At 27.6% G+C, this 24,432-nt stretch overlaps 1 protein-coding gene and 2 non-coding genes across 4 annotated transcripts; 1 reads left to right on the top strand and 2 right to left on the bottom strand.

The window, feature by feature from the left end:
- Positions 1–1,960: 1,960 nt before the first annotated feature.
- LOC133792947 (small nucleolar RNA SNORD18) lies at positions 1,961–2,035 on the bottom strand. The gene has a single exon (XR_009874407.1). It is a non-coding gene; the product is annotated as a small nucleolar RNA SNORD18 (small nucleolar RNA).
- Positions 2,036–2,232: 197 nt separating this feature from the next.
- Positions 2,233–2,310, bottom strand: LOC133792899 (small nucleolar RNA Z199). Its single transcript, XR_009874369.1, has one exon. It is a non-coding gene; the product is annotated as a small nucleolar RNA Z199 (small nucleolar RNA).
- A 17,102-nt stretch (positions 2,311–19,412) lies between these two features.
- Positions 19,413–24,006, top strand: LOC133790133 (uncharacterized). 2 transcript variants are annotated; one of them, XM_062227674.1, is made up of 7 exons: positions 19,413–19,562; positions 19,880–19,994; positions 20,170–20,243; positions 20,456–20,565; positions 20,697–20,802; positions 22,017–22,078; positions 23,659–24,006. In XM_062227674.1, the coding sequence occupies exons 1-7, from the start codon at positions 19,487–19,489 to the stop codon at positions 23,755–23,757; spliced, it is 642 nt and encodes a 213-aa protein (XP_062083658.1). In that variant the 5' UTR covers positions 19,413–19,486; the 3' UTR covers positions 23,758–24,006. The 2 variants fall into 2 exon arrangements, with proteins under 2 accessions (XP_062083658.1, XP_062083659.1); XM_062227675.1 differs by having other exon boundaries at positions 19,434–19,562; positions 19,883–19,994.
- Positions 24,007–24,432: the final 426 nt, after the last annotated feature.

Genomic DNA, 24,432 nt, shown 5'->3' with positions numbered 1-24,432 from the left:
AAATGTTTTATAATATAAACAATTATAATTGTTATATTATATTATAAAACATTTAATAGTTTTATGCTACTTTGTAATGCTTTTATAATATAATTGTTATATTATATTATAAAACATTTAATAATTTTATATTATATTATAACACATTTAATAATTTTATGCTATTTTATGTTTTATCATAATATTTTATGCTATTTTATCCTAAAATTATTTATTTCTTTAATTAGTAAATAATTAATTAATTATCTATCATCTAATTTTTCCTTTACTAAAAAATTAATTATTTAATTAATACTTAATTGTTTATTTAATTTATTAATCATATTATTAATTTAAATGTTTACTTATTATTTCATTAATTAGTTAATTATTATCTAATTTTTCCTTTATTTAAATAAATTATTATTATCTAATGTTTACTAATTATTTATTTATTTAATTAGTTATCTTCTATCTAATTTTTCCTATACTAAAAAAATAATTATTTAATTAATACTTCATTATTTATTTATTTATCAATTTATTAATCATATTATTAATTTAAATGTTTACTTATTATTTAATTAATTAGTTAATTATTATCTAACTTTTCCTTTATTTAAATAAATTATTATTATCTAATGTTTACTAATTATTTAATTAATTAATTATTTATCAATTTATTAATCATATTATTAATTTAAATGTTTACTTATTATTTAATTAATTAGTTAATTATTATCTAATATTTCCTTTATTTAAATAAATTATTATTATCTAATGTTTAATAATTATTTATTTATTTAATTAGTTATCTATTATCTAATTTTTCCTATACTAAAAAAATAATTATTTAATTAATACTTCATTATTTATTTATTTATCAATTTATTAATCATATTATTAATTTAAATGTTTACTTATTATTTAATTAATTAGTTAATTATTATCTAATTTTTCCTTTATTTAAATAAATTATTATTATCTAATGTTTACTAATTATTTAATTAATTAATTAATTAATTATTTATCAATTTATTAATCATATTATTAATTTAAATGTTTACTTATTATTTAATTAATTAGTTAATTATTATCTAATTTTTCCTTTATTTAAATAAATTATTATTATCTAATGTTTACTAATTATTTAATTTATACTTAATTAATTAATTAATTATTTATTTATTTATTTAATTAATTATCTATTATCTAATTATTCCTTTACTAAAAAATTAATTATTTAATTCATACTTAATTATTTATTTATTTAATATTCATTTAATTATTTATTTATCATATTATTAATTCAAATCTTTCCTAATTATTTAATTAATTATTAATTAATAATAAATTAAATTATTTATTTAGTTATTTAACATATCTATTCTAAAAAATTAATAATTAATATGTAATTAATTGAAATTATTTTTATTTAATTAATCCTATAATTACTCTTTTATATAATTATTTATATATATTATTTAATACTTACTTTTTAATAAATAAATTTTTAATTATTTAATTTTTATTATTCTCATATCAATTACTATCTAAGTTATTAAAATAACTTTTTTCTTTAATTTAATATTTATTTTATTGTTTATTAATATTTTATTTCTCTACCATTAAACTATTTTTTTAATAATTAATAACAAATTTATTAAAATCTAAACTTCACAATATTAAAATAATTTTAATTAAACTATAACAAAAATACATTACAACAATCTAACAATATAATAACAATTTAACAATAATAAAAAATTATTCATTAATAATATCTAACAATATTTTAATATTCTTTAAAACTAAATGAACAAAATAAAAATGTGTGAAATAGAAAATTAATTACCTGCAGTACAACAATAACAAGATGCAAGATGCAATACTCTCAATGAAGCCTTGAAATATATATATATATATATTAGATATAACAGTATTTTTTAATTCAAAACAAAATTGATATAAATTTAAGTGAAAGATCAGAAGTGGTTAAGGGTTGTCGGTCACGGTAAAATCAGAAACACGGACCAATGGTTACTCATCATATCTAACACCACAATTTTATAAAAAGGAAAAATACTTTAAGCTAAAAACAAACACCAAATAAATCGAAGAAAAAATAAAAGTTTGTTCAGCCCAAGGACAGTAACCACATAGAAATATTTGATATCAATAGATTCAAAACAAAATTGATCAAAACAATCAAAACAGTATATATTTTCTAAAATTATAAGAACAAAATATAAGAATCATCAGAGACTTAAGTACTAAGAATCATGGAATAAATCCATCATATTGTTGCAGTTATATTCTCATCAGTTGATTGCTAATCTCAAACGAAAGAAAGAAAAAAAGAGCAAGTAATCGACGGGGACGAACCGAGTTGGGAATCACTGAGATCTGGAGGATGATAGTTGAGGGCGTGCTTCTAAATGTCCAGACGAACGGAAGGAAGAACGGGAGAAGAAAAACGCTCTAGTTATTGCTCCGGACGAACGGAAGGACGAACGGGAGAAGAAAAATCGCCTGAGTTGTGTTTTGGGAGACTTGGCCGAACGGACGCGAAGAAGATGGAAGGTCCGCATATATAGATTATTATTTCCGGCGGAGGTCCGCCGGCAATAATAACTCCGCCGGCAATAGCACAATAACGGTAATATTTTATTTATTATTACCGGCGGAGCCCGCCGGTAATACTCCGCCGGTAATACTGAAAATAATAAATGGGCGGCAACGTTGCCGCGGTAATGAATTTTACTTATTACCGGCGGGTTGTCCGCCGGTAATAATAAATTTCCCGCCGGTATTAATTATCAAATTTAAAAAAAATAAAAATAAGCTTAATACCGGCGGACTTCGTTTTCCGCCGGTAAAGAACGTATTATTACCGGCGGACTATTTCCACCGGCAATTGTTCCACCAGTAAATAACATTTTTGTTGTAGTGTTAGTTTGCACGATTTAGTCTGTATGATGTCGTGAACTGCTCGAGTGCTGGGATTGTCAGGAATATAATGACACGAAGACATATTCCTGAAGATCCAAGATTTGCTTATGACATATATAATTTTGTGCATCAAATGTAAGCATTTAGCTACCTTTAAGGAATTGTATTGTAATTATGGGTAGTTAATTGAATTTGTATATGTCACCTAAACAAGACATACCAAAAATCTGGAGAAATTATCCTAAATAATTCTTGAAGAGTATTTAGAAATAATATTAACGTGTAAACTAAGTGGATTTAACTACTAATAAACTAGTGTATTATTCTTTATTCACTAACGATTATATCAAGCCTAAAACATTTTTGATCTTGTTAATTATATATGTATATATATATATATATATACTAGAATAACACATTACACGTACGAAGTAAATTTAGGGTTATCAAGATGAGAACCCACCATTTATTGTTGAGTAAGGATATATATAAATATATATATATATATATGTGTGTGTGTGTGTTTGGTGTTAAGTTACATCGTTGACACTCTTAATTAATATTATTTGTTTTGAGTTAAAAAATTATAGTGGACTTCTTCGCGTTATGTATCATATCTAGTATTTTATGATTATCTTTTTTATAAAAGAATTAATCAGTATTTATCACAAAGCCAGCCATTTTTTTTTATTTTTTATTGTATGTTTGGTGCGAAGTTGCATTGTCGCCCCTATAATAATATTATTATTTGCTTCGAATTAAAAATTATATATCGTGGACTTGTGCATTATGTATTGACTATGTTAGGATTGTAATGATGTTCGATGTTATAAGGATAAGTTTTAGTGATGAAGTCAGAACTAATATATAAAAGGGCTAAAATGTTTTTAATAAAGATTATATTAATATTTATAGAGAGAAATTCTAACGTAAAACATGCTATGGTAAGGCACTGTAAAATGCACGATCCTCGTTTAGACACATAAATCAACTTTTACTTTTGGCTTATTTTATTTATTTTTTACGATGATATTTGTTATAGTCATAGCAAAATTTTGACAAAAAAAATTCAAATAATTTAAAATTCCAAAAACAGAATTTAAAGTCTGTTTTCACATACGTATAAAAAAAAATACACACGTGCATGCAACATACTATTTAAATCTTATTTTCTGAACCATTAGCTATTCAAAATTTTGCTAAAAACTTGCTCTAACTAAAATAAACATTGTCATAGAAAAAAATTAAAATAAAAATTGATTTAAGTGTCTGAAACAGGACTTTGTTTTACCGTAACATGTCTTTTTTCACCCTATATATAATATATATATTTTTAAAATATGTATATAAAATAAAAAATTAAAGAGTCATGGCCAACCACAGTCTCCTGACTCCGTCAATGATGACTTAATAATTTTTACAAGTTCTTGATCCAATAGAATCATACATGCATGGATACTATATATCCTAATTAATTACAGACCTTTCAATCGATTCAGAAAATTTCTTATTAATTAGCTTATTTCCTCCTTTCACACTGTAAAATTATTATTTAAGAGTATATACTTATTTCATACTTTATATTTTATTAAAATACAAATTTAATATCTTATATTTTCAATAATTATGATATATGGTACTTTGTAATTTAAAATCGTATATACTTGGTACTCTATACTCAAATTTAATTAGTAAAATTTTATCAATGTGACCAAACTGCCTTCAACTATATATAATTAAATAATTAAATTTGAATTTAAAATTCATATAATTGAAGACAATTTAGTTATATTGATAAAATTTTATTGACGAAGTTTGGTACCAAGGTACCAAATATGTATGATTTCAAATTACATGATATCAGATGAGCATTATTGAAAACATATGGTACCAAACTTGTATTTTGATAAAAACACATGGTACCTAATGGGTATTTACCCTATCTTTAATTAATGACTCTAAATTAGGTTATCCTAACCAAACTCCTATATATATATATAAATAGCTTCTATAAAAATATGCTTTAGTAGACACGAGAGATAATTAAAGCCTAAATTATCAGAATATAGAAAAGATGGCCACTAAGATGAACGATTTCGTTGCTCTACTCTCTTTCAATCCTAAGCCAACAATCTCATCTTGTAAGTCTCATCTCTCTTTGCCATGTATGTGCATACCAAGGTTTCGTTTGGTCAATATACAAGATATGCAATAATAGAATAATATATATATAGGAGCTTCACTTATCAGTATGACTCTTCAATATTCTCGACTCGTAGTCCTATAGAATAATTGTCATATATAAGAAAACAAAAATACACTAGTAGTATTTCATAAGAGAAAATACAATAACTTGAATTTTCACAGCAAAGAAAACATACTTTAAAAATCTTCATAGTAGTGTTGAATCATGCATATATATAAATATATATATGAGTATTGATTTTCATGCTTTACTAATCAATAATTGAAATTTATATTTTATAAATATATGAAAATAATAGCAGACAAAATAACTGTTCAAGCAATACTGATTCCGGGAAATGGAACAAATTTTTACGGACAGAAGCTTCAGACAACACAATTTTACAAAACACGTTCTCAGAAAAATAATATGAGGTGGTTTTTATAATAGTATATATATATATAAAACTATTTATATTTAGCTCAAAAAATAATTAAATTTGATTTGTTTATTTTTGGATGGCAGAGAAGAGAAGAAGATTATTACTATTTCGGCGAGGTCGACTGATGATTTTTACTCAGCATTTCCAAAATTTAATAAAGGTAATTGGTGCATTAATTCAACAAATTAATTGTTCTTTATGTCATTATTGGCGTGGTTTTTAAAATTAAATCGGCATATAATAGTACTACTAATAATAAAATCTTTATTTCGGTTTTCATTATAATTTATAATTAAATCACTATAAGTAATAATATTGATATAATATTTTTTTTCTTACTATCTTGTATATAAGAAAAATCTTTCTTTCCTTTATTATTTATAGACATATTAGTTCTCATGTCATCTTCGACATTTTATTCCAAAATTCTCTTGATATTTTTAGCACTGATCACTATATAAATATATATATGGAAAATGTTTTGGTAATGATTGTTTTTAATCCTATAGGTATTTTTAGTATTTTTTGTATATAAATAAGGTGTAACTCTACTTTTTTACATACCGTATATAATGTAGTTACAAGATATACGTCTGAATAATTTAGTACTTGTGTAATATATATTGAAACAAATATACGTGTAACAAACTGTTTGAATATTAATTTCAGTATCCTAAATTATTCAGAATTTTTTGAAATTTTTTTATAATCATGTAAAAAGAATTTAGAGTTGTATCTTATTTATATACAAAAAAATACTATTACATTTTTAATCACTACCGTAATGATACCCATACATATATATATATATATATATATAACATATATTGGAGGGAGAGCAAGGGCAATTGATGTCTAAAAATCTTAAACTTCATTGTTATTTTTTTTACAGTGCATATATTGTTTAACTAAATATTGTACTAGCAAGTTTATTGACTAAAAAAAATAAAAAATTCACAGGCAAGGTGATCCCTTCTCCATTATTTATAGATCTTTCCAGTGACAAGAAAAATGTGCTGTATCAATCTTTGGAGAGTGGTCAAGGTCAACAGCTAAAACACACTCGGTATCGGAAGGTAGCTGTGAATCATTAGCTTAATCATTTATATATATGTGATAACTTTTATAATGTAGTAACCTTGATGTTTTTTTTTCTTCTAGTTTTTGAAAAACTAAAAGTTATAATTACATTTTTTTAATGTGACCATAGATATCAAAGTTATAATATATTGTTACAGATTTTTAGAAAATTCTGAATAATTTAGAGTGTTGAAATAAGAATTCAAATAATATTTTTTTATTTAAATTATAATTTATGTACTCTCAATTATCTCTTGAAAATTTACGAGAGGTGCCTTAGCTACAATGTATATACCCTCTTATAAAAAAAATTGGGGTTAAATTTTCTACATATGGTAAAAACAAAAAACAAAAAAGTTTCTACTCATAAGTACAAAATATATTCCTTAGCATAATAACCCCATCATATATATATATATATGGAATGATTATTGTGTTGACAGTTTTTTGTCAATATATCAGTATTGATAAAAATTGGTTTTGGAATGTAGATAGTTTTAAATTCTAATTTTTCATTGTGACAGTCTATATTGTAGTCATTTAGAACATCCCACAAATTTTCAAAAAATTTTAAATAATTTACAGTGCCAAAAATAAAGTTCAAATAGTGTATTGCACGCGTGCACTCAAAACACAGACATAGGTGGAAAATTCGACTGTTTGATCTATGTTTTCGGTACCTAAATTATTCAAAATTTCTTGAAAATTTATGAGATGTTTTAAATGACTACAATATATACTATCATAGTAAAAAATTAGAATTTATAACTATCTATGTGCCGAAACCAACTTTTTTCAACATCGTAAGTTTTCCCTCTATATATAAATATTAAATTGAAGATTACTATATTTTTGTTTCTGCAGGTGGGGGTAATCTATACATTGTATGACCAGAAACAAGATGTGGTTATAGGAAATGAAGATAAGAGCATTACACTTTCACGGCGCAGAAATGAACTTGGTCCAGGTAAAAAATTAGTAGCCTTGATTACATATAATGAATTTTTACATTGTTTAATCGCTGTATAATTTGATCATATTTATTATTAATTGACATTTTAATAAGAACTGACTTCAATTAATATGAGGGTCATTAAAACTGCTTTAACTTATTTACAAAATTTACCTTATATATTTCAACATTTATTAATTAAAACTAAGTAGTTGAATTTAAATCAAAACTTAGTAATTTTATAATAATTTAAAATATTAAATTGATTCATTTATGATAAAAGATATAGTGTGGATATATATGAATGCTCTTCTAATTAATTAATAGATATATTTTGTCTTAAGTACATTAGTTAAACGATGGTTTTATAATTAGTTTATACATTTTTTGACTCTGTGTTTTGTTTTATTATCTGTTTGGATTCTATATTTTTACGAATGATTTTTTGGTCCTTATGTTTTATCAAAATTGTTCAAATAGATTTCCTTAACCAAATTTTGATGAAGAAAAAATTGAATATAACAACACAGTTATTAGACGAAATAATTAATTGTCATTTTTTTATGAGTTGTTAATTTAGTGAATTATTTGTGATTTTAGTTCAAAAAATTTCGACAAAAATCGAATTTAAGAGTCTATTTGAACTATTTTACAAAATATAAGATCCAAAAAATAATTTATCAAAACACAAAGTCTAAATAGCTAATAAGACAAAACAAACGTCTAAAAAATTATAAATCATTATATAATAGCTAGTAGAGCTAGATTTATTATTATTGCAGTCATGAGTGGTTTCCTACAATTTTTTTCTGTTTAATTATTATTGAAAAATATTCTTAATTAATGATTGTTGACTTTATTTCACTTTGTGTGGAGTCACCATATAAATTAATATATTATTGATTTTGATATCATATTATAATTTCACTTGATATGTATTCTCTATTTTCTAGATACTTGGTGCATAACCTAAAAAAATATTTGGTACATGACACTCTACTCTCTAGATGAATATATTGATATATTATCATTACTTTTTTGCTTTTGTTTTCCTAAACTAGCATATATTCGAAATTTCACTATTATCTCTAAAATTAGGATAACACAAGTTATAGCACGAATTTGCCTTCTTCTAACTTACAAGTGTAGCTAGTGCGAAAATTGGTCAAATGTAGTATTTACTATATTACACACTCAATATCTATATTTAATATTCCTTGAACTACACTTTTGAATGCACAACATTATTTGCAATAAATATTTTATTGAAAATAATCGTTATGTACTAAATCATAGAAAAAAAGTTTTCTAACTAAATAAGTTTGTCATCCACCAAAGAATATGCACAAACAACTAATCTATGAGAAACTTCATAACTTAGGACAATCTTACAAAATTTGACGTCAAACTTTATCTAGAGAAGAAAAAACCTACTTATCTGTATAAGACTTTTTTTTTTAAGTAATAATACTAACATATGCCAGAAAAATTGATAAAATAGAATTGTTTTTTTTTAAAAGAAAATAGAATTGTTTTCTAAAGCAATATATATATATATATATATATGACAATTTTTTTATAGGGGCTTCACTTTAAGCCCTACCGGTAGAGCTGTCAGGGTTTCTCGAACTGTGAACAGTTTTCAGCGCGACTTTTTTTTATGACAGTGTATATTGTAGCTATTTAGAGCATCCTGCAAATTTTCAAAAAATTTCGAATAGTTTACAGTACCGAAAACTAGGTTCAAATATGTTGTTTTCCATGTGCATAAAAAAAACTAGTCACGCGTGCAAAAACATCTTTGAACCTAGTTTTCGGTACTGTAAACTATTCGGAATTTTCTGAAAATTTGCAAGATGCTCTAAATAGCTACAATATACATGGTCATAAAAAAAATCGCGCCGAAAACTGTTCACGAGTTGTAAACACTGAGAGCCCTACCGGTAGAGCTTAAAGTGAAACCCCTATAGGAGAATTCCCCAATATATATATTGTTAAACAATGAATAATAAAATAATATATTTGTTAAAAATAACTAAACTTATACAGTTTCTTTTTTTTTTTTTTTGGAACCACTTTTGAGTGCATATTCCCAAATTATCCATTTGCACAACATTATTATAAGATTTTGTTTTGTAATCTGTAACTATGTTTCTTATAGCTAGCTAAGTAAACATTTCCACATGCAGGGTTTGACTTAGCTCTTGAAGAAATGAAATTAAATGAACGAGCAATAATAATCCTTCATAAGGTTAGTAATTCTGATCTAATTTTGTCCATTTCCTTAATACTTTTGTATTTTTAATTTATTTTTGGAAAAAATAATTGTTTTTTTCTTTTCTGCTAAACAATATATTCCAAGTTAGAGAATGGCACATATATTCACATCTATTTATCATGGCTTTATATATGTACCGTAATTACAACTAATAACACAATGATTTATAATTATACATATATAAATAGTTCCCTTCAAAAAAATTATAAAAATATAGTAAAGAAATAATTCATTTTTATAAAACATAAATTATTAGACATTAAAAATGGGGCAATAGTGCTAATGTCAAATTCTTATAATTCTATCAAACTTGGATTGATAATGAAAATATATAATTTAGGGTGTCCATAACTTGTGTTTTTTGTTAATTAATAATCATTTTATTTCAACATTTTGTTTAATAGTTTATCATTTATATGCATTCATATGTGTGTATATTTAAACAAGTTATATATCTAATTAATAGTGTCTTCAGAATTTTTGGCCAAGAGGATGGACCTCATCATCGTTCTGGAGTAAACAGAATTACATGGTTTGTGATGTAAAAGTATTTGAGATGCAGTAGATATTTCAAAATGATGAAAAATAAAGTGGTACTTAGCCCAAGTTAAATAATGATTTATTTAATAATTAGTGTCTTCTTTTTTTTTTAATTAAGCACTGCTTTTTTATTTTCTGTTTTTGGGGAAGTTGTACGTGGAGTGATAAATAATAAGTATATTAGTAAGTGTTGTCTCAAAAATAAGTTGTACAACTTATTGGTTGTAGTTATATATAACTACAACCAATGTATATGTTGCATATATATGCAGTTTGAGACTTGGATTTATGAAACAATTTTTTTTTTTTTTTTGTTAATAATTTCGATTTTTTGAATAATTACTTCTACAAAATATAGGGATTTTGAAGCAGCAGCTGGTTCACTCAGTTATGATTGTGCCTTTAAGGCCATGTTGCTGTTGCTGTTGTTGTTTCTGTTAGTTTTCATTTAATATGTCGTTTATTTGGTTCTAAAAACGACTGAGTTTTGGGGTATTTTATATAAATACTCATTTTATTTGGGAATGAAAGTGATGGATTGTGGCGATATGTTTTTATCACTCTCATAATTATCTCAGTTAAGTTTTTAATTTATGATATTATTACTGGCGATATCTTATATCACTACTACACAAAAAAGACTTTTTTCGGCGGTTTTTTTTCTTAATAAACTGCAGTTTTTGAGAGTACCAGGAATCGCAGTGTTTGAGACCGCAAAGAAAGGTAATAACAAAACCGCGGAGAAATGTGTTGTTTTATTTTTAAAATTTTTAGACGTTCTCTTTATATATATTTTCTATTCTGTTTATATTAGCTAATTTTATTAATTATTATTATATACCCAAATATTTTAAAATTTTCAAAATTGTTTATATTACCTAATTTTATTAATTACTTAATTTTCAAATCCGTTTATATACCGAAATTTTATATAATAATATAAAATACATAATTTGATAAATTATTATCTAATTAAAAGATAACATATTATTATATACATTCACATATCATACAAGTAGTTTGTATATACATAATAAGAACAAACAAATATCATTTAACATATAATTTAGCAAGTTACATACATATGAAAAATTAGACTTCATAAATAAATGATATTAATCTTGCTAACCAATTGCTTTGTAGTGGGAGTATATCGTCTTTCATATTGTATTGCTTTTTGTCAAACTTGAAAGGTTAATATAGATTAGATGATTAAATACTATATCTAGCTTTTCTTAAGCAAAAACAAGTATAAAATATAACATACGTTCTTCTTGATAACTTCAGCCGGATTCAGTGCATTTACAATATTATAAATGTATTTTAATACATAATAACCGCATTCATGATTTTCGGGCTATTTTGGACAAGAACCTCTTAACAATTTTGTAAATATGCTAATGTATTCATTTTCCAAAAATTGTGCGTATGCTTAACAAAAATTAAAATTAATTAAATACATATTATACTCTCAACTCTTAAAAATTAACAATGCATACATTAAAATTGAAAATTTTACTTTTCCATAACCTTCTTAATTATTGGTGGAGATTTATGATTTTTCAAAGAGTCCAAAATTATGGTTATCCTTCGCATCATCACGAGCACCAACATCCAATGTTGACTAAAACAATAATAAATTATAATTATTATAAGATTAAAATCCAACCATAGTAGTGATAATATTTAAGTAGTTTGTTCATACTCAACAATCCAAGGAATTAAATATATTTGACCTCGTCTATCCATAGTCATCATCAATTTGGCTATAAGATCCACCGTATAATTTTTACTTTAATCATTGCCAATAGAAAGATGTTCGATGTCAAAAATTTGTATAGCTGTCATGAATTTGGGTGTATGCTTTCCCAAATGCATCTGTAGAATCAATAATGCACATTACATTTTCAATTAATGAGTTAATATCATTTTCAACTAATATCATCAAAAATATTAGGTCGAGTTTCCTCTGTTTCTATAGTATACCCAAAATTATTAGTACCTATAAATTCAATTCAAACAAAACATACAACAAACAACATGCATGTTCTCAACAATAAGCCACTGCAACACACAGAATTCGTAGAACCTTCTTCACTAAGACACACATGTTCTCAAGCTTCTGTTATCTCCGCAACACACAATTTCATCTCAGAACCTACTTCACTACGGATGAATATCTAATATATTAAAACTCCTCTAATAGTTTTTATGACATAACAGACCGAGTTCAATTTGAATTGATACATGCCTCATACCAAATAGCATAGCTGAGGATGCAATATTATCCATGGAGGCTGCTTGATAAACGTCTTCCGATGTGATGAAGATAACCTCGTGATCTCCTATAAACTCCGGGTCAAGGGGAACTTGTACAACCCCATCTATTCCTTTAATGGAATAGTACTCATTCACTATAAATTTTAGACTAAGATCAATTCTGTTCCATTGGTCATCAGGTAACCAATTTGAAGGTTCTTATTGAGCTATTTCAGCGGGGACAACTACGTGAGATCCAGCTGATCATAACTGTGGGCTTGGTGATAGGGATTTGCGTTTAGATGTCGATTGGCCCTACATAATATCATTTAACATATCAATATAGCATGCCTATGTAAAAATAAAATTTAAACATCTGAGAAAATAATTTTATACCTGACAAATCACGATTAAATTTTTTGGCAAAGGTAGGAATATGTCTTGTGCATCCCCAACATATGGTATATTACTAAAGGGAATAGGGATCTGAGCTTCTTCTTGTAAGACATCTATAAGCCAAACCCTTGCAACTAAATCATCAAGTATAATTCCATCGATAGTAATTTGACTACCCATGTTTGGTACAATGATTACACCCTTAGCCACTACATTGTCAATATTGTCGGAACACAATTGCACTTCATAGCTCGGCGGTGGCAGGGACTCATAAATTGTTCGGTCATCTTCATCAAAAAGATTCCTTGTTGTTTGGTGAACAAGTTGATAGAATTCACGAATAGGATAGTTTTTGGTTTGTGGGACATGTGAATATACTTAATGAAAATGATCATCTGCGTAGGCTGCAGGTCGATAGACTTCATCATTTGGATTCTCATAGCATTGCCACTCATCATATGGATTCTCATAATATTGTCCTTCATCATTTGGATTCTCAAATTATCCTTCATCATAGTATTCCCACTCATTGTTATCCTCATTGCATTCCTCATTTTGAGCTAATGCCTCTTATGTTGTAGATTTATGTCTTTTTAGCTCTTCAAGCTCAGCTTTTAGTCAAGCCTCTCCTTTTTTGCAGTCATTTTCTTCAATATTTTTCCTAACATTTTGGACACGGTCACAGTGAACCTACAAAATAATTAACCAATTCAATCAATAAATCAAGCTAAATAATTCTTAAAAGAAAACAACTATTATAAAGAATCATACCCGCCAGCTCGAACATGACCTGGGTTCCGGTGTCCTTAATGCTTGAGTCAAGATGTCATCTTGACTCTGAGCTGTAATTTCTCCACGACTCAACTTTTCTTTGACCTCCTCCTACTTAAGATATTATTTGGCCAAATTAGTTTATATAAATAAAACCAATATGTTAATTATAAAACCGTAGAAAACTTACTATCTTATTGGCAATATATGTCGGTCCAACTCTGTCACGAGAACTTTATTTTTTTTCACGCGATCTAAGCCAAACTTAATACCTCTCCGGATTGTGGATATTTCATTCTTTTTTCTACAATGTACAAGATAATTATTGTTACACCCTGATTTCAAGAATGAGGATATTGATCTCGAAATTCAGGCTCGTAAGGTGTAAGCTCGAAATAAACATAGTCGTCATGTAATCAGAAAGTCAGAGACAGTCTCGTTGAGTAGTAAATATGACATCATCGGAATTGGTGAGCTCGTAAACTACATAGTCTCGAAAATATGCTAAGGTCATAAGCTAGGCTCGAAACTCACAATGGTTCAACACTTGCATAAAAACTCTTGATTCATTTCCTGCTACAAGACAAGATGGTTCGAGCACGAGTATTGTGAGCTCGAAGAAGATGGTTTCATCTATATTGCTTGTCGACAACAGAGGCAAACTGAGGTGTCAAGCTCACAATGGGTTATTGGTCTTGAAGGCGTGTGAGTCAAATGCTTAAGATCGTATGTTGTGTGTGAACATATTTGTTGTAGAATTCCTATGATTAAGGGATCTGATGTAATCTGTTATTAAGTCCCACATATCATGGGATATAACCACGTACATAGTAACCAATGCATTTAATGACATTTAATTTAATTGATTTGTATTATATCAACCTTAATTCTGTGGGAAGATATTGGTTGAACCACCCTATAAATAGAGTGGAGCAATTCATTTGTAGGGACTAAGAAATTGATATTGGGAAGACTCTGTAAAATTGATTGGAGAAAGCCGTCAGAGAATCCCAACACGCGAATAACACAGACTCGTAGACTATGCAGATTTTAACTGCTGAACCACGTAAAATATTGCGTCTATATCATCTGTTTCCTCTAGTATTTTAAGTTTAATTGATATTCTTTTCTAAGTTGACGAAAAACGATATCAACAATTATAGTGATATGTTGCGATAATATCAACCATTATTTAAACTTTAATATCAATTATACTTACCAAATCTTCTCTTATATTAGTCATTCCTCTACGAGATGTTCGATGCCTTGACTTCATTTGTAATGTCCATGCTTTTTGTTCTTGATGCACTTTTGAAACCCTGGACTTAGACGACTTGATACAAATTTTAACCATTCTCTTTCGTCAAGTATATGACTATACTTCTTCACAAAGAAGGGACTTCTCCATGAATCAAAGGATTCCACTGTCAATATAAGGGGAATTCTCAATCCTTACTGCATGCAGATTATGACTCATCTCTGCTTTCAAAACAAGGTTGACAGAAATGTCGTTCGAGTCAGGGCTCTCTAGGGTGATAGACCTGAAGCCAAACTTATGGCTATATGTGTAAGATATTTAATAGATTTTTTAGTAGGCCTGCTTCTTGTTACACTATTTAGTTAAATGAAGCCGAGTTCGACAGGGGGTGTTCCGAGACTTGCCATGCATGCGACAGACATTAGGCTTCTCCAGAGCTCAGAACGAGAGGAAATTCAGGGCCATCTCATTCCTTGGACACCTCTCATGATTAGTCATCTTTGGCAATATCACGCAGGTCAACTCGTTTGAAGAAAGGATCATTGTCATCCTTAGAGGCTATGGTTGTACAACCTCTGCAACAAGTACCAGTGCCTGAAGAGGGTCAGAGGAAGCAAAAGCTTTGTGAAGACTCTTTTGACAATGATTCGAATGATGGTGAAGCACTGACAATCAAGTTTAAGATGTCCAAGGCCTCCGCTTTTTATCCATTGAAGACTTTGTCCAAAACCCTGGCTCTGGTTCCCTCAAAGGCGCCATTTGGAAAAATCCTGTCGCCTCATGCTGGGGCGACGAATGAGGCGTACTTTGCTCAACGGAGAAAGCCTATTACATCCACGTTTTCCCAGGAATCCTCAGAAGAGGTTGCCCCTAATGTTATAAAATTGTCGTAGGCTAGCTCCCGAAGCGATTCAGTGACATAAGTTATGCTTCGAATGATATATCTAAGGTCTTGTCCCCGAGCGTAATAAAGCACTAGCAAAGGTGCCCCTTAGTGTCATAACCTCAGAGGGTGTACTTGCCACAATTAAGTCATCTGACTCGTCTCAGAGTTTCGGTGGCACAAAGCCTGTTGCTTCCATAGCTACCACATGTACAAATCCGCATCAGGCTACTCCGTAAGGTTCTGGAGGGAGGCGTTCTCCTTCTGCTTCACATAAGAGGCATCTCTTAGATGATGCCTTTGGAGATGATGATAGCGCTACGGGTAGTGTCTCTTGCCTAGTGAATGTGAGTCAAACCATTGCCATTGTTCTTCAAGACTTGAATCCTGGTGGTTCTGATGCTACATCTAGTGAATCTCCCCAAAGATTATAACCTACGCGGGTTGTGGCTAACCATTCTAGGCCAAATGTTTCATCCTCCACTCATGCTCTTTGTCTGCTTCCATCGCTTCCATAGGATTCGAATTCTGAGGTCAAAACGAGTGGGTTATAGGTTGTCGCACATAAGGTGGTAGGACCAATTATAGAAGAAGGAACGTCCCTAATTCAGAAGCCTTGACTCCAAACTAAGGCTCTATCAGAGCCGTTTATTTCAGGTTTTATGTCTCCAAACACATTTTTGGGTCACCTTGGTTCTTCTGTTGTGCAAACACCATCTTTTTTTCCTAGTGATCTTAGTGAAGACGGGGATGAGGTGCCAATTTCTCGCCCTCCTGTCCCACGTTTTCCTGACTTCAAGCTTGTCATGGTTGCATTTGAAAGCATAGTAGTAGCCTTGTCAGTGACTAAGGTATTGGCTGCCCCTGTTGCATCCGTGGCAGGAATGGCTGGCATGGATGCAATAATAAAGAGAGAATCGCTAGTGTTGCCTTAAAATGCGCCAATAAGGGTAGAAGCATGTGAAAATGGGGCAGCTTCTTCGGCTGAGTTGTTGGAAGAGATGTTGCACATTAGCCGACCACACTTACCTGTTGAGGCATTTGGGACACTAGATGCACAAGGAGATTTGCTACAACAGGCCTCAGACTAGATCTGGATGGTGAGTTCTGTTTGTATTTATATTGGAAATAGTTGATGTATGGTTGTGATGTTTGATAGTTTATGTAAATTTTCTGTTATCTGTTGCAAAGTTATGTGTGCGCATTTGTGGCCAAGTAGGATTATGCGACGACGATGGTGTACAATGCAAAGCTGCCAAAGCACTGTTGTGGAGATAGAGCGTGGAGAGAGGAAGAAAGTTGAGGAGAGGTGTGGTGCTCTATCAGAGACCATAAAGAAGTTGAAATCGAGTTTTCAGAGGCAAAAGCAAGAACCGTCGCAATTGAAGAAGATTTGGTTTCATCTGTTGAGCTTGAACTAGAGTGGGATAGGCTAAAGAGAGATCTGGTGACTATGACAAATAACTGGATGGGGAAGCAACAACTGTGTCAAAAGCATGAAGAGCAAGTGGAGAAATTGATCAAGGAGGTTGATGGGATGCATGGTGATGTTGTAAATGCGCAAATGGAAAGGGATGTGGTGGAGGCGAGAAATAAGGAGTTGAAAAAGAAGGTAGAAGGGTTGGAACTTGGTGTGAGTGACTTGCAAAATTGTTGATGCAACAATTTTGATTTTTCTATTTCTGGAAGTACTCTACGACTTTTTGATTCTCCAATCTTCTCCGACAAGGTGGGATCTGCGATAATCGTCGAATCTCTTGGAAGTACCTGTAAGAAAGCCACTCTGATGTTTAATTTAGAATTGTGTTTATTTGTGCAGAGTAACAATAGAAATATCAAAGTTATAAATAATAGCAATGTATCAATGATCCCAAAATGACATATCATAAATTGTTATTTATAGATAATGAGATGGGTATAAAGTGTTATTAACAAACAACATTTTGTTTAAAATTCATCAAATATTGTTGTACCTTTCTTAATATATGTGACACTATAATTAATTGTCAAACACAAAAAAGAAAAAGGATGAATGGGTTGTGTCGTATACACCATCTTGCTCGTTGACTTGATCATATTGAAATAATAATAACAACAATAATGAGAAAAATCACCTTGAAAAACAAAGAGAACATGTTTTCGTGTATGTAGCTAGCATTTAAATATATATTATATATATGAGGTTTATTTTTGGTAATTTATATATATGAGTTAGATCTACCTGCTACATTAAAAATACTATATACATATAAGAAGACTTTTCAATGAAGTTTTCCTTTTAATTACGTACTACTAGGTAATCGGCATAAAATATCTAATAATTTTTCTATACTATACTCTATTATATTCATAGTTTCACACTGATAAAATCACACAATTGAATATCTGTATTATATATCATCTACCATTACTGTACTGTGAAATAATTGGAGAATTAATAGGAGGCAAAAGTATGTTTAAAGCACATGCATCCATGACCAATTCAACACCCTTACTTCTCGACCACTCCAATATATTAAAAGTAAAAGACTTATAATTAAGAAGAAAAATAAAATATAACACCATGCTATTGGATCACAATGGGTTTGCCGAAGGTCAAAACCTCAATGAACTATATTCGAAAATGTATTATTAATAACTTATTAGAGTATATATAGTGAAAGGCAATGAAAAAAAAAATCTATACCATTCAATATTAGAAATTTTAATGATTTAACCATTCCTCTAAACATCAATCTCACTGTTCTCTCTCTCTTTTTGATCAAGTGGGGTCTCATCATGAACTAATGTATAAATATATATATATATATAATTGAAGTTAAATGTTCGTGTGAAATTATATATAATTTGTAAACCCCTCTAGTATATATATAAGAAAAATTGTTGGGAAATGATTCTTTTAATCACCTTCTTTGGTCAAACGTGAAAATTTATTTTCCTAACGATCCGCAAATTGTATACGTGTATTTATTTATATATATATATATATTTATATTTATAGATTATGTGGTAGAGTTAGACATTACAGGCTATCCCACGTAGGAAGTAAATTTAGGGTTATCATATAATAAAACCCACCCTTTATTATATTTTGTATATGTGTTTGGTGCTAAGTTGGATGAGAATGGTTGACTCTCTTAGTATTAATATTATTAATTTGGTGGTTCGAATTAAAAAGATTATAGTGGACTTCTTCACGTAATACTGACTGTGTTATGGTTGAGGTGGACGTTTCATCTATATATTCTTTAATTAAACATTTACATGGCTCTTGATCCAATACATTCATTCATGCATGCATGGATACTAAACCTCCTAATTAAAAATAATTAATTAAAAAAAACTTAAATCCCATCGAGGAAATTTCTTTCTTTCACACTGTCTCTGATTATTATATCCAAAACCAGAGACGCCTATAAATAGAGTATTTAATTATAAAGATGTTTTAATAGACACAAGAGATACTACTTATTCATAGTCTGAAATAAATACCCATCAGAGTATAGAAAAGATGGCCACCCAGATGAACAGCTTTGTTGCACTAGTGATCTCTTTCAATCCAAATCCTAAGCCAACAATATCATCTTGTAAGTCTCATCACTCTTTTCATGTACGTATATATAAATATATATATATATATAATTAAGTCTCTTTCGGTGAATATGATATAATGGTATTAAACATTTTATACAACGATTCAGATTGAACCGTCCAAAAACACTTGATATCTTATTCTGACATGAGTTTAGAAGAATCTATACTTACCTTTCATGGCAGATTTTTAAAGTAATGTTTGGATCATCATATATATACTCAGACACCCTTCTTCATATATAAATATATATATATATATATGTATGTGTTAATTCATGCTTTATTAATAAATATATGATAAAATTATTAGCAGGCAAATTAATTACTCTTCAAGCAACACTTCCGGGAAATGGCACTAATTTCTACGGACAAAAGCTTCAAACAACGCATTTTTACAAAGGACCTCCTCTGCAACATAATATGAGGTGATCTAATTAAACTTATATATGCAGATTTAATTATAATTTATTTATTTATATATATATAAGCGATTGTTGAAAAATGAAATATTACTTTGTAAAATAGTATTTCAAACAGATTAATATTGTGGAGAATTTGCTCGATACTAAATTTAATTATTATTCATTTTTGTGGTAGCAGAACTGAGAAGATGATTACTATTACGGCGAGGACAAGAGATCCTCCTCACTTCACATTTCCCACATTTAGTGACGGTTGGTGCATTTGTACACCAAATTATATAATTATTTATATAAATACTAATAGTTATTATAATAATAAACTCTTTAATATTATAAATAATTATAATTTATGTTTTCTTATATACTATGTATAATAAAGATCTTTGTTGTCTTTATTTATTGGAAAATTCTATTAAATACGAAATACTATTAATTATTAGTGAATTGAATTAATTTTTTCACAGGGAAAATTCACTTGTCTAAGGATTTTACAAAGCTTCGCAGCGATGGAACTTTATTTTTCCAAAATCTAGATAGTGGTCATGGCAGTCAAAGGCCAAGCACCGATCAGAAGGTAACTGTAACTATATAAATATATATATATATATTTATAGGCATGAGCTTTGTGATAAATTAAATATATGCACAATATATATATCTAAGGAGTTGAAATAAAATTGAGATTAATTTGTGTGGAGTGTGCAGGTGGTTGTAATCTGTACAATCTATAACGAGAGGCGTGAGGTGAAAGGAACAGAGGATGAGAAAATTACTCTTGTTATGGGCGATAATACTAATCAACTTGGTAAAGGTACAAAAGAAAACTTAATATTAAGCTTCATAATTTAATTATTATTGATATTTTAATATATATATATTTATATTTATAGGAAGGGACTTCAGTTATTATGATGATCAATAAAACTGTTTATGTATTCTCTATATATTAACCACTGAAATATTAGGAAAGTAGCAGTAGTCATAAGTAGAACTAAAAAATTACCTGAAATTAATTACATAATATATATGTATTAAGGATGGCCATCTATTTGATAACTTTACTACAATTATTTTTAAATAAACAATATTCTTTATTATTCTTGTTGACTTCAATTTTTCTGGAATCATTGGATTTATATAATATTCAATTTAGTCTCTCATATCATATGCAAATTTCATTTGATATTTTGTTTTTAAATTAGGTTCATGACTCTACATGTGTAGCTAGCTAGCTAGTGCAAAATTGGTCAAATGAACTACACATTCAGAATAGTTCCTTAAGATCTATACATATACATAAATATATATTTATATATATATTTATATATATATACATGTAATTTTTATAAACGACTTCACTTTAAACCCTATTGGAAGGGCTCTTCAGTGTTCTCGACCCGTGAACAGTTTTTGACATACAATTTGTTTTTATGACCGTATATATAGTAGTTGTTTAGAACATCCTGCACATTTTCAGAAAATTCCAAATAGTTTACAGTATCGAAAATTAGGTTCAAACATGTTATTTTCCACTCGCATAAAAAAATTAGTCACGCGTGCAACAACATGTTTGAACTTAGTTTTCGGTACTGTAAACTATTTGAAATTTTCTGAAAATTTGCAGGAAGTTTTAAATAGTTACAATATACAAGGTCATGAAAAAAAATCGCACTGAAAACTGTTCACGGATCAAAAACACTGAGAGCCCTACAGGTATGGCTTAAAGTGAAGCCCCTATAAAAAAAAATTGTCCTTTATATATACATATAAATATGTATATGTATACAGTATCCCTTTGAACTGAATTAACCCTTTTTATATGGATTTTATAGGAAGTAGATTGCATTTCTATGTAATTTAATTGTTATAATACAAATACTTAGATACCCTCTAAAATTGGATGACTTTCAATGCATAATCCAAAACTACATATTATATGCACAACATTATATGATTACATTTTTTTTTCTTCTTTTTCTATTTTGTAAATGTTTCTTATAGCAAAGTAAACATTTGCACATGCAGGGTTTGACATTGCCATTCGAAATATGGGAGTAAATGGAAGAGCCATATTTGTCATTCATAAGGTTAGTAATTCTTTTTTAATTTTGTCCCTTCCCTTAAAATATATTTTTCTGTTTTAAGTTTCTTTTTAGAAAAAAAGAGAAAAAAAAAATTTCTGCTAAAAAATATATGCAAGTCAGTATATATATTGGATATTGTATAACTTTATCACATTTGTTGATCATCGATTTATAACTATATTTAGTATATATAATGAATTAAGTCATTTTTACAAAACTTATTAAATTATTATTAGAGGTGTAATATTATTAATTAATGTCAAATTGTTACTATTCTAACTATATTACCAACAAATAACAATGATGATGGTAAGCTAGGAATAATAATTACAACGTTTTTTGCTCAATTAATTAATATTAATTTTATTTAAATTTATGTATAATAATTTTCACTTATTCACGCATGTATATATACACTAGGTGCAAGCAACGTGCAATATACGTTTGTTTAGTTTTTTTTTTAAATTATTAATTATATTTATTAAATTTTTATGATTGTCATATAAATTTTAAATAAATAAACAATATTATATATAAAAGAATGACATAGACATGTTAAAAGAAAAATTAAACCAAAATATTATATATGGTTTATTTTTAAAAAAAAATAATATGATAACATTTTAGATCATAAACCATCATATTTAAGATACAAAACATTCATAATATTATTCAAATCATACATCAATGATTGGAAAATAAGTTTATAATATTATTCTAATTTCTTATATTATTTGTATACACACAACTCCTATATATAATGTATTCATAATGTTTGTTGTTATTTAATATATATTTATATAAATTAGATTAAATAATAAAAAAATAATATATTTTCTTTTCAAATACAAGTGATAAATTGGAATTTTTTATGTTTTGATTAATACATTATATCTGGTGATTCTAGTTTTAAAATTAAATATTTTTTCTAATCTTTTTTAGAAAAAATATTTAATTTAATAAAATATTCAAAAAATCTAAATTAAACCCATGAATTGAAAAAGTTTATTTAATCAAATTTTAATTATTTGATTAAAACAATTTAATGCCAACAAAAATTTATATATATATATATTATTTAATTAATATATAGAGCAATTAAAATAAGTAATTTCTAATTATAAAAAAAAATCTAAACTAAAAAATAAGAAGTGTGTATATTATGTCTTATATCAATATTACATATATGGTTGAATAAACAAAATACATTAAATGACAAAATAAATAATTAATACAAGAAAAAAAATTAAGCACATAAATATTTTTCAGGTATAGGTTTGAAAATATAATTGATAGATTAATTTAAATACTTCACTATGAAATTTTAAAATATGTGATGAGAAATTATTACAACTCATCTATTATTATTATTATTTTCATTTTCAATTTATTTATTTAAATGACTATTATTATTTTTATTTACCTTATATTTAGATTACTTTAAAAATGACGGTATTAGACAACAATAAAAAAAAAAAAAGTGTTAAATCAAACAGAAATTAACAATTTATGTTAAACTCAAATTTATAATATATATAAAGATATACATGTTTAATGGAGCTATGTATTGGTGTGTTGTTCAGAATCTTTGGCCGACTGGATCAAGGAAGCCGAAGACCGGTTTTGGCAGTAAGCAGAAGTACATAGTTTGTGATGTAACATTAGTTAAAATTTTGGGGTAGATATTTCAAATAAAGTGGTAATGCTTCATGTACTGTCATTTATTTAAGCACTACTTTTCTTTTTCTTTTTTCATTTTTCTTTTTCCTTGGGCGAAGTATTTTAGAGTGATGAATAAGTATTAGTAAGTGTTGTCTCAATAATAAGTTGAATAAGTATAATCCTTCTTTTTAAAATAAATAATAAGTTGTAGAACTTTTAGTGTAATGTAGAATTTGACATTGTTGTCCAATAGAAAACAAATTCATGTATAGGTATGTTGGAAATGCAGTTTGGAACTTGGATTTTTGAAGGAAAGAAATCAAAATACTTTCATATATGCAGTAATAATTTATATTTGTATAGTAAATTTTTATATATTTATACAATGTAACACAGAATCTAGGTGTGGTGGTAGAGATGCACACAGGGTTGGCCTTTCCCTCAGTAAATTAATTGAATAATCACAAGATATAAGTTAAAAAAAATGATAAAAATACTAATGGAACAATCACTACAATAAATAAATAAAAGAATAATTACATCCCTCGATGTGATTTGAACGTTATTTACAAAAATAATGTGTAAACTTTTATTTACACATATACCAAATTTTTTATACTGAAAATGTTAAAATATCAAGTCCTTACATTAAGTCTCAACTCACTCAAATAGAATCAACAAAATGACAGGTATAA

Source organism: Humulus lupulus, chromosome 7 (genome assembly GCF_963169125.1).
Source record: "Humulus lupulus chromosome 7, drHumLupu1.1, whole genome shotgun sequence".
Classification (NCBI taxonomy): domain Eukaryota; kingdom Viridiplantae; phylum Streptophyta; class Magnoliopsida; order Rosales; family Cannabaceae; genus Humulus; species Humulus lupulus.
Note: the sequence above shows the minus strand (reverse complement) of the source record. Positions and strands in the feature narration are given on the sequence as shown.

Excerpts from the sequence above, each read along its gene's own strand:
- LOC133790133 (XM_062227674.1), top strand. The coding sequence starts at position 19,487 with ATGGCCACCCAGATGAACAGCTTTGTTGCACTAGTGATCTCTTTCAAT. Across the intron at positions 19,995-20,169 it reads CCTCTGCAACATAATATGAG|AACTGAGAAGATGATTACTA; the intron begins GTGATCTAATTA and ends TTGTGGTAGCAG. Across the intron at positions 22,079-23,658 it reads CCATATTTGTCATTCATAAG|AATCTTTGGCCGACTGGATC; the intron begins GTTAGTAATTCT and ends TGTGTTGTTCAG.